Below are 20158 nucleotides of genomic sequence, written 5' to 3'. Positions count from 1 at the left end.
TTCCTTTGCAGAGATAATCCAACCCTTTACAAGTGTGGCATATAAAGATGCTGATTAGACAGCATGATTATTGCACAGGCATGCCTTAGTTTGGCCACAATAAAAACCACTCTAAAATGTGCAGTTTTATTACATAGCACAATGCCACGGATGTCACAAGTTTTGCGTGAGCGTGCAATTGGCTTGCTGACTCCAGGAATGTCCTCCTGAGCTGTTGCTCATGAATTGAATGTTCATTTTTCAATCATAAGCCATCTCCAAAGGTGGTTCAGAGAATTTGGCAGTACATCCAACCAGCCTCACAACCGCAGACCATGTGTAGCCACACCAACCAGGACCTCCACATATCCATGGACTTGCATTATAAAATGAAGAAGGAAGAAACATTTAACAAGATAGTTCTTCTGCTATAGCCTGCTTTAAAGTCTTATAATCTTATTGCTTTAACCTTAGAATTGTATCACTTATTGCTAACATCACAACTTATTACTGCAATAAAGGCAATATTCTGCCTGTGGGATATATCAAAAACTACTTGTGCATTGTGATTTATTTTATTTCAATGTATGCAGCTGCCTTTATTATGTTCCCAAAGGCCTTCTGTTGGTGGTATACAGCTTATATGAATAAATGCAATAAAACTGGACTACATGTTGTTACAACAACAGTACAATCTTAAAACAAATGCAGTAATACAATACTGATCACAACTTTTTAAAAACAATATTTGATAATTTGGGTTTTGTAACATAAAGACATAGACTACATCCAGTTTTAAACTAGTATTTAAAGTTGACAACCTGGTTGGTGTTTGTGGTTATCTTTTATGTTTCTTTTTAAACATCTTCCATCACATTTTTCCCAATCCACTGTGCTGTTATAATTATTTTCTACTTCGCTTTTGCTGTTTTTGTTGTTTATTTTGCATCTAGGCTACATTTGTTCTTTTTATAAAGAATAAATAGGTCATTTTGCATAATGGTTGCTTCAGTTCATTATTTTCTGACCACATTATGCTTCACATTGATAACTCCGCAACCTTTTATGACTATGCCTCGGTTTGATGCTGTTTTCTCCATTTTAAATTTGTTTTTATACCCCTTTGTGACCTTCTTCATGTCCTAATTTTTAAAAATTATGTCTCATTTGTTGTCAGTTTTTATGCCCACATTTCTGTGTCTTTTAAAACATTTGATAAGATCAGGGGCCAGTTTGGGTGTGTGCAAAGATGTGTGCAGGCTGTTGTGACACAATGTTTCCATAACTTTGTGTGCAGCCTGTTATTTTAATTTGTCTTCCTGGAATTTAAAAACGTCTGTTTGTTTGTGGAGAAGTCCTGTCACAAACACAGCAGACCTTCGCTTTCACTCTTGTTTGTGTGTTTTTAAAGGAAGGGAGGAGGGCCCCAGACAGCGTGGCTGCTTTGTCGCAGTAACACAACTTGTCCTGCCGACCAGCACTTCAGCTGCTCACAACATCCTCAGGTGGAGCCCCCCTGACTGAGCATGGTGGCCTCTTTTTGCTCTCCGTCACGGTAAGCCTCAGTGTCAGCGGCGCGTGAGGGTTTTCTGCCGGCTGACCGACAGATAGCAGCTCGCTCCCGGCGCCCGGAGCCGCCGAGCCCAGCCGCTGGGACCCGGAGGGGCTGGTTAGCGGGAAGCTAACAGGCTGGAGGTCGCCTTTCGGCCCACCGTCCTCAAACAGGCAGAGGGTATGCTATCAAACAAATCAGCTGTTTTTCACCTTTCACTCGGAATGTATGTTGTGTTTTCAAACTACACGAGGATAGGGTTAGCATTAGCATTTCGCCTACTAAATGATGGAAACGTGTCCAAATGTATGTCTGTATATTGACAGAGGCGGCATGGTTAAAGTGGTGATTAATTGTATTAATACGCTGTGTTTTTTATCATTGCGTTGATGTTTTGTTGTTGTGATCTCTGAGCTGTAGCCTGGGTGAATCACCCCAGCTGCTTTGCAGGGCTGTGATGTTGTTTGGGTTTTAATTTCCTTTCTCCTCCCAACAAACATTTCAGTGACAACATGAAGATGGGTGGAAACATGAAGGGTGGAACTGTCACTTCATCCGAATAGGAGAGCCTCTCTCAAAGGTATACTGGACACAATCTGTCTCATTTGTTGATTCTACAATATATAATGTAAGAGCTTTTCATTTCAGAGCTCGATCCCTATGTCACAAGTGTTTTCACTTTGTTGTGCAATGTGGTGCAAATGGTTAAACCCTGTTAACCACAAAGATATAACGCTATGTTTTGCAGAGACTCAGCAGATGTTTAATCTTGCCAGCCTGCCCACAGAAATATTGTGTAGTTGTGTGCCAATATTCAAAGCAAGCTTGTGTCTAGGCCACTGTTTCCTCACTCCCCACATCCTGTGTTTTGAGGAAGCTTCCTCCTTTGTCCAAAAGTACTTTACTGCATCCTGATCAGGGTGACAGGCTCAATGGGTAGTTTGTTCTTGCTCAGAAGTATTCTGTTTTAGGTTTATTCTTGTCCCTGGTTTGTAAACCTTACCTGTTCTGACAGGAATATTCATATCTGTCATTCGGAAGGTGCTACTCCCATGGTAAATGTTGTTTTTTACACTTCCTGCAGCCTTCCTTCTATTCACGGCCAGGATGGTTACACCGGACAGTTTTGTATTTGCATTTGGGACAAGGTTAGCCTCCAAAGTAAAATTTGGGATACGGTCCCTTTATGAAAGTTTCCATGTGCTCTTACTTGTATAACTTTTTAAAAGGTTAGTTTTGAGGATAAAAAGTTGTCACTACTTCATGTCAATTTTCATAGTATTATACACGTTAATTCTTCTTACTGATTTTGTGGTAATTTTCTTCTTTGACGCTACTGCAACCTTTAAAAGCTTTGATTCACTTAGCTGAAATCTATAAGTGAGTACTAAATGTTGATGTAGGTTTTAATATTCAGATTAGGCCAGTTAATTAATTAGATTTTTCAAAAGCTCCCAATTGATTTTCTTTTCCAACAGTCAAACACTTTTAGAACATTTTTTAAAACTGTTTTTATTTTTTTGTTGTTGTTGTTTTTATCATTTCCTTCTCAGAAAGTAGATTGACTTTAACACAAACATGTTTATGGTTCTTGAATTCCCTCAAAAAGTTATTGCTACTCAGACAAGAAATAACTTTCATGCCATTAATGTTTTGCTTTCCAGATTATCAGCAGCGCATATTTTTGATAAAATATTGTTGTATGTTGAGAAATGTTTATGTAGTAAAGATTAGACAACTATTTTAGCCATGTACTGGTGGAACAAGAAGCAACAAAACACAAAGAAGGAGAATATATATATTTCTTTTATCTGAATGGTCTTTCTGAACTTTAATTAATAGTTGTACATAAGATGAGATTTAGATGAAGGTAAAATATATGAAAGCATGCTTTATCATCGTCATCGTCATCATCAGCATCATCTGCAGCTGAGTCACTGTTGTTGTGTTTAGCAGTCTGTCTACAGTAGTTATGTCACTGAAGACTCATCGTTTCCCAGCTGGATGATGTAACCATGATTAGTGAAGGTCTACTCACTCTTATTGGCTACTTAGCTTTTTAGAAACAAAATATTGCCTCTACAGGTATATTGTACATATTTTACTATCAGATTTTTTTTCATTAAGCTTCATAGATATTTTTGTTTTGCATGAAAAGAAGGCAGTTTTGACTAGTCTAAATGCCTGGTATGGGTCATACCTGCTTTTATTAATAGATTATTGAACTGAATCACTATTTGGTTCCAGTTGATTTTTGTTTATTGTTTTTTAGAGAGAAATGAGAAATTTTTATGGCCAAACTGTCATACTTTGCTGAATGATTTTATTTAAAATGACTCAGGAAACTAGTGTGACAAAAAGTTTTCTTTTTAGCTTAAATGTATACAATATTTTAGGGAGATGTAAATACTATTTAAAGGTTGGAAATTGCTTTCGGTTTTTGGGCCAAAGTGACTTAGAGTTCTGTTTGTGTGTGAATGTCTAATGCATTTCATTTTTATTTACCACTAAATGTGAGTGAGTATAATAAAGTTTAACTGTATAATTAATAAAATATAAGGCAAACTTATATTCCTATTAAAAAATCTGAAGTCAATAAGTGTACCATGTTGTTAAGTGACACAAATAGGTGAACAACAGGAGATCTTAGACACGCCTTGGGTTCTCCACAGTCAGTTTCTGAACATGTTGGAGTTTTTGTAATGTTTTGTTTCCCATCATCTTAGAATCACAACAAGTCTGCTGTTCTGATACACATTCAGTGAATGGTGCTCACAGGTCTTCTCTGAGAATTAGCTCATATTAGATCAGAAGTAACTACATTTTGTCATACAACAAGCTTTACAAATGTACTTGTCAGATTTCTTTAGGTATATGGTAAATCAGTTGTATTTTTGTTGTTTGATTTTCTTTTTTTTAGGAAATTACATAAAGTAGGTTTTTTTAGGTTACACAATATGTGGTTTGAACACAAGTTCCTTTTAAAAACATGTTGAACATAGTGAACATCTTTAATTAGTACTTGTCAGATGTTGTTTTTTTTTCTTAGGTGACTGCTCAGATAGTATTTATAGTCTGAACACAAGCATCAAATCAACTTTACTCAACAAACTGCACTTTAGCTTTGGAAATGAGTAATTTGAATAAAGTTTTCCACCTAGGCTGAATTTTAAATGGAGCTTTCTCTGTATTAGACCTTGGTTTTAAGTGTTAACATTTTTTAGGTTGTGCTCTTCAGCTTCATTGTATAACTGAGCTGAGAGACTGAGAGGAAGATGCCTCCCAGACCATCCTCAGGGGAACTATGGGGAATCCACCTGATGCCTCCAAGGTATGACGATCTTGATTCTTGTACAGACCCATTAGTATACAACCACTCGATTAGGTTTGTATGAAGAAATTCCTTTTTAAAGTTTGTCATGAAGATGACAATACTCTGTGTATGTGCAGGATCTTGGTGGACTGTCTGCTGCCCAATGGGATGATTCTGACCCTGGAGTGTCTCCGTGAGGCCACACTCAATACCATCAAACACGAACTGTTCAAGGAGGCCAGAAAATATCCTCTCCATCACCTCCTACAGGAGGAGACATCCTACATCTTTGTCAGTGTTACACAGGTGAGAACTCAGGAATACCTCCAGATGGGTGTTTTTAAAGGACAGCATAGTCTGTGACACAGCACACAACAATGATTTATCAATGTGCAAAGCAAAACACACTTGTAGATCAGTGTGTTTTACTTGGTGAGCTCATCGTTTGCCTAAATCACAGTAAATCAGAAGGAATCATGACACCTCCAGGACCACCTTAACCGCTAATATAACAAAAAATGTTTAACTTAAGCAAAAGAAACACACTTTGTTGCAACTGACGAGGCTTTATCAAATTTAACAACTAGCATTAACAGCATTTCACATCAATATTCACTGCACATTCTTCTTTTATTCTTGATATAATAGGAAGCAGAGCGGGAGGAGTTTTATGATGAGACTCGAAGGCTATGTGACCTTCGGCTCTTCCAGCCTTTCCTCAAAGTCATTGAACCAGTTGGCAACAGGGAGGAAAAGATCCTAAACAGAGAGATTGGTGAGGTTTATTTATTTATTTAATCTGTAAGAGTATTGGTTCTGTTGTAACTGTTATTTACAAAATAAAACAATCAGTCAAACAAAAAAAATGTACATCTAATGAGAGTAGCAAAACAGTTGCATCCTAAAGTTATTTTATTTTCAGTTATAATTACTATATTTACTTTTTTCTGTTACATAAAATACTTTGTTATATAAATCAAAATAATAAAATATTTAGGTGGGTGTTATGGTGGCATAAGACATTTTTACAGGACTTTTTTTTTGGGCTCTTCTTTCTGCTGTGACAGGTTTTGCGATAGGTATGCCGGTGTGTGAGTTTGACCTGGTGAAGGATCCTGAGGTTCAGGACTTCAGGAGAAACATCCTGAATGTTTGTAAAGACTCAGTGGAGCTGAGAGACGCCAGTGGCCCTCACAGCAGAGCGTTGTACGTTTACCCACCCAATGTAGAATCGACACAGGAACTTCCCAAACACATCTATAGCAAACTTGACAAAGGTACACATCATTTTCTGCAGTGCTTTTATTTATGTATTTTTACTGTACGAAGAAATCTGATAAATGATGCTCAAAGGAACAATTTAAGTGGTACCAGCATGAAGTTATTGTATTAAATCAATAGAAAAAGAAGCATTGTGTTGTATTCCATATAGAATAATGCTATGAAATAAGAAATGCTACGATTTATGTTTTTCTGCTTTAGGATGAATTGTTTTATTGACTTTTTTTCTCAGCCTAAATTATCTGTTTTGTTTTTTTTAGGTCAGATTATTGTTGTAATATGGGTGATTGTTTCACCAAACAATGACAAGCAAAAGTATACACTGAAGATCCACCATGATTGTGTGCCTGAACAGGTGGGGTTTTGTTTTTAATCCATCTTAATTTGGACATTTAGTGATTGAATACTGAAGTATTTGTATATAATGACGAACACAGCAAAGCCTTCAATATAGTAAAGTTATAAATGCTGTCATGCTGAGCACTATTGATGGCTGTTTGTATGTATTATGCCTCAAAGGTGATTGCAGAGGCCATTCGTAAGAAGACACGCAGCATGCTGCTGTCCCCAGAGCAGCTAAAGATGTGTGTTCAGGAATATCAGGGGAAATACATCCTCAAAGTTTGTGGCTGCGATGAATACCTGCTGGAAAAGCACCCCATAAGCCAGTATAAGGTAAGAGGCAGCTCACTGATTCAGGCTAAATGAATTATTTATGCTTTAAATGAATAAAAAGAGTTAAAAAAGTGACAAATAGTGAATCTTACTGTGGCTCTCTCTCCACAGAGACCCAAAATTCTGTATACTAATGTCAAATAATGTTAGTTTACAGGATTGAAGAATGGTATAGATTATATTTTAGTTTAGATAATTTGCTTTTTGTCTCTATTGTATTGTGATGGTTTTATCATATATGAGCAGCTGCTGGAAAATGACTTGTCACAATGTAATTTAAGCAGATCTGTTTTTGTTGGGTGTTTTTTCTAACCATCTGTTGTTTTCCATGTGCCTTTTTCTAGTACATTCGTAGTTGCATCATGCTGAGCAGGATGCCTAACCTGATGCTCATGGCTAAAGACAGCCTGTACACCCAGTTGCCTACAGATAACTTTGTCATGCCATCATACTCTCGACGGATCTCCACGGCGACGTCGTATATGAATGGAGAGGCATCTTCCAAGTCGCTGTGGACCATCAATGGAACGCTACGAATACGAATCCTTTGTGCCACCTATGTTAACGTGAATATACGGGACATAGATAAGGTAAGGGTGCCCAGTGACTACAGAAATATATTTGTCTGTTCACCTCTAACATGAAACAACACTTTATGACTAAAACAAAATCATTCCACCATCTATTTTTTGCTTTTATGAATGATAGAAGAAAACAAAAACTGACCAAACTCCAAGAAGTTACTTTTAGTAGAAATTATTTGTTTTTGTAGCTATATTAGTTGACTGTTTTTTCAGTTGTGCACGATATCCTTTCTTCCTGCTTCTCCAAATCCTGTTGAAACAGTCATTGTTTTGGTCTCTTGTGAACATCTCAAAGGGAACCAGTTCTGTTACTTGATGCTGGTTTATTGTCTGGAAATGCTTAAATCTGACAAAACTACCAGACTGCCTACTATTTAAAGACTACTAAACAATTATTGGGATCTCTTTCACAGGTTATGAATCTTGTAATTCTGAGATACATGCTAGTGTGTGCAAATAAGATTTACATACATTTTATTCTGTACTTATAGATATATGTGAGGACGGGTATTTACCATGGAGGTGAACAAATGTGTGACAACGTCAACACACAGAGAGTGCCCTGTTCTAATCCCAGGTAACTAATTTCCATATAGAGGGACAAAAAAAAAACAACTTAAATCTCAGTTTACTAGAACATTACATTTCTAAAATAATAAGGAGGACGTTATTGGAATATAATGGAACCAGAGCTTCTTTTCTTGTGTAATTTTACTAAAAAATCCAGTTGAAAATCTACACCATGAATTTACTTTAACCTGTCAGAGCCAGGAGGGTAACTTAACAGTTTAGTTCTGGATAGTAACACTAAACAGCTGTATTAAATTACTGCTTAACTTGTCCTGATTGTCTCTTTTATGCCTGCAGTAAAGGTTATTTTTAAATAAATGCATGGTTGAAAAAATCTCATAAAAATAATTAAAACAAAAACCTTCTGCAGTAAAGAGTCACCTGAATTGTTTTTGCAGATCATATATACATTATTGTTTAAAAATACATGAGCAACCCAGCTGATACATTTTTAAGCTCCTGCTCCTTGTCATGTCTGTGGGCTTGTCTAATAAAGTATCTCCATCATTCTTTCTGCAGGTGGAATGAGTGGCTCACCTATGACATGTACATCCCTGACATCCCCCGAGCTGCCAGACTTTGCCTCTCAATCTGCTCAGTCAAGGGCAGAAAGGGGGCCAAAGAAGTAAGAACAAAAACACAGTGACATCAAAATTATTACAAACTATAGCCTAAATGCACATTTTAAAAGGTGACGGCAAATACAGACAGTTTTATAGGTGTTCCTATCTAAGGATACAGAATTACAGGCAATGCTTGAAGAACAGCATGCTAACCCACCCGGGACGTGTATGTGTATTCATGTCTTTTATGTATGCTTTTGTGTAAGTATGAAAGTGATCTAGTCTGTGTGTCAGTCTGTGGTAAATGGAAGCTGTGGTGTCATCTTTAGCTCTGTTTAATTACTAATCAGTCATGGGCGCTGTGGTGGCAGGAAACATCAGCAGTAGACAGAACCAGCAGGAGGGAGTTTTAACATTCATGCTTGAATGTGTTTTTTCTTGTGCAAACCACATTAAAATAAATTAGAATATATATATTTTTTCCTGATCTAACTTTTATCCGAGTAATGGAACCTAAAATGAACACAAATAAAGTAAACTAAATGAATTAAAAAAAAAAAAAAGTAAAAGAAATGACTTAGTGTTTCAGTGTTTTAATGCTTTACCAGTTTTTGCTCAAAAAGCTGGAAGAGGTGTGTTTTTGTATGTTTGTGTGGAGAGTATCAGTGAATGCCAGACATGGATAGTGTAACAGACACCTAGGGCGAGTCCTGTCTCCTGCCCGTGAAGCAAGGTTTGATGTCAGTTTAGCGGATGCTCTTTCATGCCCCGTCTGAATTAAAGATAAACAGTTTACTGCATCAGCCCCTTGTTCCAGCACTTGCTATAAATAGGCACATTTTGACTGGCCGGCTGTACGTAATTCTGTCTGATGCTTTTTAACGCCTGGTTCCATCATCAACCTTTTGTGAAAAGGCACTCTGAAAATTGATACATTATTGGTAGGTTTGATTAAAAACACTTTAGTGAAATTGTTTTCCCCCTTACACCATAGTCAAGAATCATGAAATCACATCATTTTAAATAAATGCCCACATTCTTCTGCATATCAACTTTTTAGGGTCAGTTATTGCAGCTGTGTCATTGTAGTTATGCACAGAACAACATTTTGCCCTTTGTCTGTGACATGAGGGAACCATGAGACTTTCTTATATTCTTATTAAAATTCTGAGATTTATATTTTACTTAATTTCTATGTTATGTGTTTCGTTTCCCAGGAACACTGTCCACTAGCTTGGGGTAACATCAATCTGTTTGATTACACCCACACTCTGGTGGCCAACAAAATGGCTCTGAACCTCTGGCCTGTCCCTCATGGCCTTGAAGACCTCCTCAACCCTATAGGAGTCACTGGTTCCAACCCCAATAAGGTATTCATATTTCTGATCTTATCGTCAAACATAATAAAGAATATAAGTGACACAAAAAAGCTTGAGAGTGTATTTTTAATGTTGTACAGGAAACACCATGCCTGGAGCTGGAGTTTGACCACTTTAGCAGTCCTGTCAAATATCCAGATATGAATGCGGTAGAAGATCATGCAAACTGGACCATCTCCAGGGAACTGGGGTTTAACTACAATCTCTCAGGACAAGTAATTTAACATGCCAGCTTTAAAAATACATTTCATTTTGATGATGGTGAACAATCTGATAAATTAGCTGGGAGTTAGGCTTGAAGATGTTATCACTCTACGTAGTGTGAGTACGGCACTCCTCAGGTTTGACAAACACAGACACCATGGATAACACATCATCTTACACTTTTCACAACCTCTCACAGCCCAGGGAAAGTGAAGACATTTATTATATTTCTACATGATGTGTGGCATGCTGTGTTGTGTAAAATGCCTTCTTTCAAGTAATTAGTATTTTTGCAGCCCTAGCATAGTGTACTCATGTTTAAAACTGGATATTTCCATTAACAAACTATCACTTTTACTGAAAGTAATCTTGCATTTAACAGTACAGAAAATACTAAAGCTATTGTTCATTCTTTTAAACGTCATAAAGCTTTCCTATTGATTCTGTTGTGTTGAGAGCTGCTGTACACAGCTGCCTAAAAACTGAGGGGTTTTTTGTACTGACAGTAAAATTTGTGAAAGGGTGTGTCTCCTTAATTGTTAAGATGCCTCAACAAATGAGTTAACTATAAAACTTCTCTTTAATGGAGTTACTGTGAACACTTGACTCAGTTGTGCCAGTTTTAGTTACCCTCTTCAGTTATTAATGACGGTGAAGCTTTGTCTTATCAGATTTCTAAATGATGTGTTGCGTGAGAACCGTGACTTCTGTTGTGTTAATGTGATGTGATGAAGACACTTTACCATGTGACAGGATGTAAATAGTGTTGGGTGATGTGCCGAGCATTTCATCTTGTGTCAAATGTAAGGAGGGCCCATCTTGCACTAAATAGTGTCACAGTAATGTGAGTTTAACTTTGCTAAAAAAATCACATTTTTACTTTTCTCAAATCTGGATTAACATGCAGATCGTTGACTTATTTTTGCTCGATGGTGTGAATGGAATCGAGATAACACATTTGCATTTGACTGTAAAGTATTAAACAATGATTTTTAGTTGTATTGATTACATTAAATGTTTGTTGTGTCTAATGACTAATGTTGAATGGCTGCTGGGATGGAGTTGTGATTGTCTTTTTTTATGTTGAGATTGTTGAACAGTTTCATCTCTGGCTTAATAATAATAGCAAGTGTTGATATTTAATGCTGGTGATGTCACTGTGAAGTGTTTCAGAATGCTGTTCTTCTGTTGGGTTTTAGAGCAATCGTGTGGCCAGAGATCATGCCCTGACAGAGGCTGACACTGAGCAGCTGAGGCAGCTGAGTAACAGGGACCCTCTGTCAGAAATCACAGAGCAGGAGAAAGACTTTCTCTGGAGACACAGGTAAGCAAACGGATACTACAGAATTCATACCTCTGTAGAACTCTAGATTATATGGATTTAACATAAATCTATATTGTAAAAACTATTTAATGGGGTTTCAGTACATGATAATTATTCTTTCAGACACTACTGCATGAACATCCCTGAGATTCTTCCCAAGATCCTTCTCGCTGTAAAATGGAACTCCAGAGACGAAGTTGCACAGGTAATCCAATTTGTCTTCAGATTGACCATCTGTGACAACATCTATTTCACAAGTTTTATACTGATCAAAACCATAAATGAGAAGTGGTTCTCAAACATTTCACCTGGTAAAATAAAGGTCAAATAATTGTTTGAGCACTTATGTCAGCTTCAGAAAGAAAAAAATCTGTTCTTTAAATGTAATTCATAATTATTTCTTTGTCTGCCAGATGTATTGCCTGTTGAAGGAATGGCCATCTATCCGTCCAGAGCAGGCCATGGAGCTGTTGGACTGTAACTATCCAGACCCCATGGTCAGGCACTTCGCTGTACGCTGCCTTGAAAAATACTTGACCGATGATAAACTGTCCCAGTACCTCATCCAGCTTGTTCAGGTTGGTCTTAGTCAAATGTAGGCTAGTAAAGTCTGACCTTTACTGTTGCCTAATAAAGGGCACTCTTGGTTTCCATGTTTGTTAAAGCGTTTCACATCATTTTCTTAGCCTCTAATCTCTAGTCTGTGAGGGTCCTTAAAACTATCTGTGGCTGACCTTGTTCAACCCAGACTGTTGTATGAATTGAGTGCTTGAATGCCTACATCAATCTCCCTTTCAGAAAAAGCACGCCAGACAACAAGCAGAACAACCATCTGGCTCTTTACTGTTATCCACACCTTAACAATAAATAATTGGACAACAGTTGAAACTGTAGAAGGGCTGTGGTTTGCGGACATGGAAACCATGTAGCCAGTCTTACTCACTGTTACCAGTGATGCGTTTCTGTGTTCCTACACTGAAGCAGGACCTACAAATAAGAGTACTAAGAACTGTGGATGTTCTCAGTTCCTATGTTTTTCACACAAAAGGGGACTACTTCTTCCAAGTCACAATAACTTTTATTTTGTTTTGTTCAGTCTGTCATGTTTCAGGTCTTTTAAAGTTTGGTGTCCAAACATAAACATTGAAGAAAAGCCATAGTTTGCAAACTGACTTAACGGCAGCCTCTGTGCATCTTTCTTGTAGGTATTAAAATATGAACAGTATCTTGACAATCCGCTGGCTCGTTTTCTCCTCAAAAAAGCCCTGACCAATCAAAGAATAGGACATTTCTTCTTCTGGCATTTAAAGTGAGTCACTCACTCATTCTCTGCTGCAAATGCTTTTGCCTTTATTTGCATCCATCTCTGCCCTATCCTTCCCATCGTGTCTTATTTACAGGTCAGAAATGCACAATAAAACTGTGAGCCAGAGGTTTGGGCTCCTGTTGGAGGCTTACTGCAGGGCCTGTGGCATGTACCTCAAACACCTGAGCAGGCAGGTAGAGGCCATGGAGAAGCTCATCAACCTCACTGACATCCTCAAACAGGAAAAAAAGGATGAAACACAAAAAGTAAGATGCTGGCAGAACACGAGTTGTTTTCATTTGCATTTTAATAATGTACTGTTGTAATATTTTGTCATTTAGTGCACAGTGAATACCTAAGCAGCAAATTTATGTTCTTGAATTGTTTTGCGTTGATTTTTTTTACATCTTATGACTTCAGTCACACTCACACTGGTGCATGTTTATGATTTTATTTTATGTGCCTTGGAAAGGTGCAGATGCGGTTTCTTGTGGAGCAGATGAAGAGACCAGATTACATGGATGCTCTGCAGAACTTCACCTCTCCTCTCAACCCTGCACATCAACTGGGAAATCTGAGGTCAGTAACTGAACAGAATGAGCTGTTGTGTGTTTGTGTGATTTTTTTTTTTAAGTAGATGTGTGGAAAATTATATTTTAGATTGTTTGTTTAATAATCTGAAACAACTTTTATTTGTGCTCAGGTTAGATGAATGCAGGATCATGTCATCAGCAAAAAGGCCATTGTGGCTCAACTGGGAGAACCCTGACATCATGTCCGAATTACTTTTTCAAAACAACGAGATCATCTTCAAAAACGGAGATGGTAAGACTTCAGCCCACATGCAGCCTGTAAGGACATATCTAAAATAAGACATATTTACCTTCATTACATTGTTATACTCTATATACACTATAACACATTTAATTAAAATAGGCCTAAATGCAAGTTTGGAAAAGTGTTTATCAATAAATGGCAGTTTTTTTTAATTGTGTGACAACTCCATATTTGAAAAAAAAAAGAGAAAAATTTTCAATTTTACAAATAACACAGACTTACAATTCTGAAGAACCCTTAATATTTTTGTCCTGTTTACACAAGATGTACTGTTTAATTTTTCTCATTTGCATTACAGAATGAACTTTTCAGCAAAATTATCTGTTGTAATTGCAGGAATTCACTGTTTTTTTTTGTTGTCTTGGTGTGTAAATAACAGTCTTGATTGTGTGCATCATAGACTTGCGCCAGGATATGCTGACATTGCAGATAATTAAAATCATGGAGAACATTTGGCAGAATCAGGGACTGGACCTACGGTACTACCTTCACTTTGATTGTCTGTGTTTCTACCTGATTCTTTATGCTCTCACTTGTTGCACTACTTTGGATTAATAAAGTATTCTTTGTGTTTTTGCAGGATGTTGCCCTATGGCTGTCTGTCACTGGGAGACTGCGTAGGTCTTATAGAAGTGGTTCGAAACTCCCACACCATCATGCAGATTCAGTGCAAAGGAGGCTTGAAAGGAGCCCTGCAGTTCAACTCTAATACTCTGCATCAGTGGCTCAAGGACAAGAACAAGGGAGAGATGTGAGTTCCTTCCTGTTAACAATGGAAAAATGATAAATTTATAACATGAAATTTAAAATTTTCAAGTTGCAGTCTGTACTTCCTGTGTTGTTTTGATTATATTTGGTAAAATTTGGCATTATACATTTCTAATTTATTTTTCAAATCCAGTAAATTAATTGTATCCCTGCTTACTATCAGAATATCTTTCTGTGTATTTCTTTGTGTGTGTAGGTATGACATGGCTGTGGATCTGTTCACAAGGTCCTGTGCTGGCTACTGTGTAGCTACATTTATCCTGGGGATAGGAGACAGGCACAACAGCAACATTATGGTCAAAGATGACGGGCAGGTAACTTGTACAAGATATGAACTAACCTAATCTGATCTTTGAACATTTTAAACTATTGATAGGGTTCCTACTAGCATGTAAAATATCAGAGGCCTGATGCTTCACATGTATTTCAGAAAATACAAAACATGCACAAAGAAGTTGCCTCTGCAGCTAGCTACTTTTTTCAGATTATCACCTTATTATAAAAGTTTGTTATAGTTGAATATATTTAAAATGATTGGGTGTAAGCCAAATAAGCACTAAAATAGTTGTTTTTATCTTTGCAAAGTAACTTGACACTGTTGATGATTGGTGCCTGCAGGTTTAATTTTTTTCTGCAGGTATGGTATCTGTAGATGACACCTCAAATAAATTTTACTTTGAATAGTTTAGCTGACATCCTCTTCCCCTTTTTGCTCTGTTCTGCTTTCCTTCAGTTGTTTCATATAGATTTTGGACATTTCCTGGATCATAAGAAAAAGAAATTTGGCTACAAGAGAGAACGGGTACCCTTTGTACTGACACAAGATTTCCTTATCGTGATCAGCAAAGGAACCCAGGAGTGTGCAAAGACCAAAGAGTTTGAAAGGTGCTTCAGCCTCTTATTCCTACTTCTTTCTCTCTTTTCATTTGATACAAGGATCAGCCCTTTTCTTTCCTTTTGTACTAAACTGTAAAGTGGTTACCTGCCATCTCAAAAGTTTGTTATGTGGACAGAAACTTTATCTGAAATCTGACAAACCAGAAATTATAGAGTGGAAGACTTATTTGGGTGTTGAAGCTTAACTGACTAGATTTATTTTTTTTATTTTTATCATTTGTATCTTAAGTAAATCATGTGCTAATGTTATTAAAATACCCACTTCTTAACGCTTCTGTGAAAGAGCCAGGTTTATTTTTTTGCAGCAACGTTTCAAATTATTTTTGTTAACCACTTGAGAGGAACTTATTTCCCTTTCTGCTGTTACCAAGTACTTTATAAGATGGAATATTGAATTTTATTTTAACAAGATAAAATGATTAGGTGATAATTTAAAAATAAATTAAAGGAGATTTCAGTGTGATGATATAAAAATCTGTAATAGGTTTTGGATTAAATTACTGGTAAAACTTACTCAAGCCTGTAAAAACATCTTTTATTATGAAATGTCTACATGGTTTTATAGTTCTTAAATCTTGCTCAGATGCCAGACTAGAAAAAAACTCACATTTGGAGGAATCTTTTTCTTTCTCCCCGTTTGTTTGACATTGATGTGATTGACCTACAGTGGATCTGCTTATCAAATCATTCTGAAACAGTTTTGTTTTATCCACATTCACCTTGTTGCTGCAGGTTCCAGGAGATGTGTTACAAAGCCTACCTGGCCATTCGCCAACATGCCAACCTCTTCATTAACCTGTTCTCCATGATGCTTGGCTCTGGCATGCCTGAGCTACAGTCATTTGATGACATTGCTTACATCCGAAAGACTCTGGCTCTGGAAAAGAGTGAACAGGTGAGTTAGCTTTAATAAGAGACATTTTTAGTGAGATTTTTCTATCTATGCAAATTTTGTTGTTTAAAAAACATTTTCAAAATTTCACATTTGATATAAAAAAAATAGGAAAAGCTATTGCATCTGTTTGTCTTTTATGTGATGCAGGAGGCTTTGGACTATTTTATGAAACAGATGAACGATGCTCACCATGGAGGATGGACCACCAAGATGGACTGGATTTTCCACACAATTCGCCAGCATGCACTAAACTAATTCTTTAAACTCAAACAGAATCCACTAGTTCCAACATGGAGTATTAATTATACTCAGCCAGAAGAAACAAGGAATTGTATTCCCTCCACAGCAAATACACAAACTTACTATCGATGGAAGTTTTCACCTCGTCATTTTGAAGCACTTTTCCTTTTTTTCTTATTTGAACCTGGTTTCTAATTTTCTACATTTTCAGTGGCTTTTTTTCTCTGCCTTCCTTCAAAGTCCTGATGATGCCCTTACACTTTCCACCTCTTGTAATGGATCGAGCCTCTTCCTCCTGATCCTGTGAGAAACAGTCGAACCTGGATGATGCTTTTATCTCTTCCTACTTCTTATTCTCACTTGTAGTTACAACTTGAACAACCAACTAACAACCAGCCCCTTAATTGGCTGCTCCTTAAAAAAATGCTCAAAGAAGCCACATCTGCCAAGGTATTATTGACACTCCAAAGTCAATTTAATTTGCAACCCTTCAGTCATATTAGTGCTGCACTTTTGCTCAATATCATGGCTGAGAAGATGAAGGGAACAAGGAACTGTCTAAATTGTTTTCTGTAACACACCTGTCATTCTGATTTGGTTTGTGTGCTTTTATGACGTCTTCCATCATCTATGTAAAGATGACCTTCACAAAAGATTTGGCCTCAGCTTTTTCTTTTGCAGAGATGTTTTTTGAGCACTTCCTCTGTCTCCCACAGCCTCACCAAATCTGCACTTCATCTTCGGGAACACTGGCGGTGTGTTGTTAGACTCTTGCATTGATTTCTGGGTGATGATGCCTCTCCATCGAAAACAGCACTTCAAAATATAAGAGAAGCATACAGATTTATTATAACTTTTTAGATTTATTTATGTATCTACTTTATTTCTGTCGGAACAAAAACAAAACCTGAAATTCAGAAAGTATTGGTTTTGTAAATATGCTTAGATTTTTGTGTTCATGAGTATTTTGAGTTTTATGTTTGCATTATTTACAGTTTCTTTAGACTAAAATGAGTGAAAAATGCTGACCCCCGATGTTCTGATTAGAGTTTAACTTGTACTGCTGATGCCTTTAATTTTGCTTGTCACTTTATAGGTAAGCATTTACTTTAGCCCTTGTCGTAGCCAAGCTTGTTTTATTGGGACTTATTAAAGCCCTGCTTGGAATCATTTATTTGTTGAAGCAAACCTGGAAGACTGAAACTGTCAGTTTAGCATTTTATGTGCAATGGGACCTATAATAAACCTCTGACTGTTTCTTTTGAGGGCAGTCTGAGGCACAGGGGAATGTTGCATCTTCCTCTAAACAAAATGCCTCGACTTTACAGCTCTGCAGACTATTACGCTCCACAAACTGACTTAAGCAATCTGAAGTAAGCTAACCATGGCTATTAAGTCAAAAAGTAGTTTTGACCCTAGTGGTGTATTGTTTGCATTTTTGACAGAGATTAACAGATCTAAACTTATCTCTAATTAGACTCTGAGTCATGATAAACCAAAACTAGCATTTATTGGTATATTTTTAAAACAGCCTTTCAGTATTTCAATCAAGCAAGTTATAAAAAAAAGTCCCTACATTTCATTAAATTTTTTTTCACAGATAAATTGTTTGAGCATTTTCATTGTGCAATGCTTTATAATTAGTTAAATTGCACGATGAGAGCAATTTAAACAAATTTTTCATAATCTACTAGGAAACCACAGAATCATGCTTTGCTAATGTAATGATTTTCCACATGAATCGCAGTTATCTGTGTCGGTAATTTAGGAGGCAGAAAGATTAAAAACTGATAAAACCTAACTTCACTGCTGGAAATAATATATCAGACATAATTACTCATCTCTTTGTTTATGACCTGAGTTAACAAAGTTATTTTAATTTGCTTAAGGTGGCAAAAAGGGAATTTTGATGTAAAATAAAATGTGGTTATTTTTATATGTATTTGGCATACAAGTAATAACTGAACAGCTAATATGAGGTAAAATATATAAAATACCAGCCTGTTTCTGATATGAAATGTGATACAACAGATGACTACCATCATCCTCAGCTGAACTAAGAACCACACAGTCCGCTCTGAGGAGATAAAGTAGCATTTTTCTTGCCTTAGCGTAGCTTCATGAGTGCCCAACGTTCTCATTAAAACAAAATGATCAGTTTTGTAACCCTACAATGTGAAAGTTAATCAAGTCTGCCCTTCACCTGTCCTGATTGTATTGAGAGGCCAAAGTTGTGGTCTGTTATTTTAGCACAGCATTTTTGACCTGAATGTATTGAATTGCTTATATGAACCATATGGGCACCCATCCTCTTGTTTTTGAACTGTCTGTTGTTGTTGTTTTTGCCAAGTCAGACGCAGTGCCACAGGAAACTGTTCACTATTTTCTCAATGTGTCAAAACAGGTATCATTGAATCTTGTAGAAGCTCATACATAGCTGGATTATTTAGTATGATATAGTATGTTGGATACATACTTTAAAAAAAAAAAACAAGTTGGTATATGCATTTAAAAATAAATCTAAATGCCTTTTTGTCCAGAAGAAGAAGGTTAGTCTCATATGCATGTTTCTCAAGCAGCGTAACTATTATGTGTGGTGTAAAAATTTAAAGCAGCATTAAGATGTTGTATGTTCAATACAGTCTGATTTCTTTTTTTATGATAGGTTTAACTTCTGTCTTCATGTGTGTCCACATGCATTATCGTTCTGTGCGGGCTGCAGAGCTTCATTGGCCGGTTCCAATGAAAAGCCACAAGCTGTCTGTCCATAAATCTGTGTGAGACGACACCAGCCATGATGGTGTCTTTAAATGTTTTGTAGATTTCCCTCCCTCTTGGGAAGTTTGTGCCTGAGAATTAAAAAATGTTTGTGTTTGTAAGAAAACATCAGTGAATGAAAATTGAAAGATTTTTTTTATACATATGTTTTACTTGAAACTTCATGTATTGGAAACATATGTTTGTTTGTTTTTATTATTGTTTTGAAACTGAGATGTTGGGGATGCTTTTTGTTTAGTACTAATTGTACAAGTGTTTGTAAATTGAACTGTATGTAAGCACTGATGGCTGAAGTAGTCCATTTGATACCGGTAGTGAATGTTATTGATGCCACACTCCTAAAGTTCAAAATGAAGTGTCAACTCCATCTTAAGGACTAGAGTTGTGCTTGAGCCAATTTTTTTAGGATCGGGTGTCATAACAGTTGTGACAAATTATATCATATCCAATAAAAACATTAACATCTTTAAAAAATCAAAAGTTCTGATTCTCAACTTTTTTGAAGTGTTTATATTTATATTTAGCCCTTTTAATTTTAAATCTTTACAACAAACAGGCTCTTATTTACTCCTCCAGCTTGAATGTATGGATAAACAGTCTGCAGGAGACAGAATCACTTCAGTAAATTGAATAAAATTGTTTATTTGAAGGAAAATCTCCCCCTGCTTATTCAGTTTTTGAATCTGAGCTGTGACTCCAAAATATAAACACCCAGAAAATGAAACACAATAAAGTGCAATATCAATGCAGAAACTAGTACCTTTGCAAAGTTTATAGTGTTCAACCTATTGTAACTTGGACTAAAATGTCTGTTATTGTTCATTTACCTGAAAGTCAGGAATGTGTTGTTCTGTCCTCCACATGCATGGATATGAGCCTTGATGTCTCCTCCTTTCAGACTGTTTGAATAGTTATTTTTTATGCAGTAAAATGTGTTGTGAACAGACTAAATGTCAAACAATCTGAACTCATATTTGCAGAAAAACATTTAGCCTCAAGTCATTGAAGAAATA

At 36.6% G+C, this 20158-nt stretch overlaps 1 protein-coding gene across 2 annotated transcripts; it reads left to right on the top strand.

Annotated features, from left to right (window-relative positions):
- The first annotated feature begins 1278 nt into the window (after positions 1-1278).
- On the top strand, positions 1279-18909 carry LOC108238424 (phosphatidylinositol 4,5-bisphosphate 3-kinase catalytic subunit alpha isoform). 2 transcript variants are annotated; one of them, XM_017420505.3, is made up of 26 exons: positions 1279-1711; positions 2037-2111; positions 4770-4862; positions 4982-5150; positions 5493-5619; positions 5912-6121; positions 6386-6480; positions 6645-6800; positions 7145-7390; positions 7876-7961; positions 8474-8579; positions 9735-9887; positions 9977-10111; positions 11300-11424; positions 11548-11629; positions 11838-12002; positions 12630-12733; positions 12825-12996; positions 13203-13309; positions 13434-13555; positions 13968-14046; positions 14148-14318; positions 14532-14649; positions 15069-15220; positions 15965-16127; positions 16275-18909. In XM_017420505.3, exons 3-26 carry the CDS (start codon positions 4807-4809, stop codon positions 16380-16382), a joined length of 3207 nt encoding a protein of 1068 aa, XP_017275994.1. In that variant the 5' UTR covers positions 1279-1711; positions 2037-2111; positions 4770-4806; the 3' UTR covers positions 16383-18909. The 2 variants fall into 2 exon arrangements, with proteins under 2 accessions (XP_017275994.1, XP_017275993.1); XM_017420504.3 differs by having other exon boundaries at positions 1280-1711; positions 4756-4862.
- Positions 18910-20158: the final 1249 nt, after the last annotated feature.

The sequence above is a fragment of the Kryptolebias marmoratus genome, linkage group LG24 (genome assembly GCF_001649575.2).
Source record: "Kryptolebias marmoratus isolate JLee-2015 linkage group LG24, ASM164957v2, whole genome shotgun sequence".
NCBI classification, from domain to species: domain Eukaryota; kingdom Metazoa; phylum Chordata; class Actinopteri; order Cyprinodontiformes; family Rivulidae; genus Kryptolebias; species Kryptolebias marmoratus.
The sequence above is the reverse complement of the archived record's forward strand: the minus strand, read 5'-3'. Positions and strand labels throughout refer to the sequence as shown.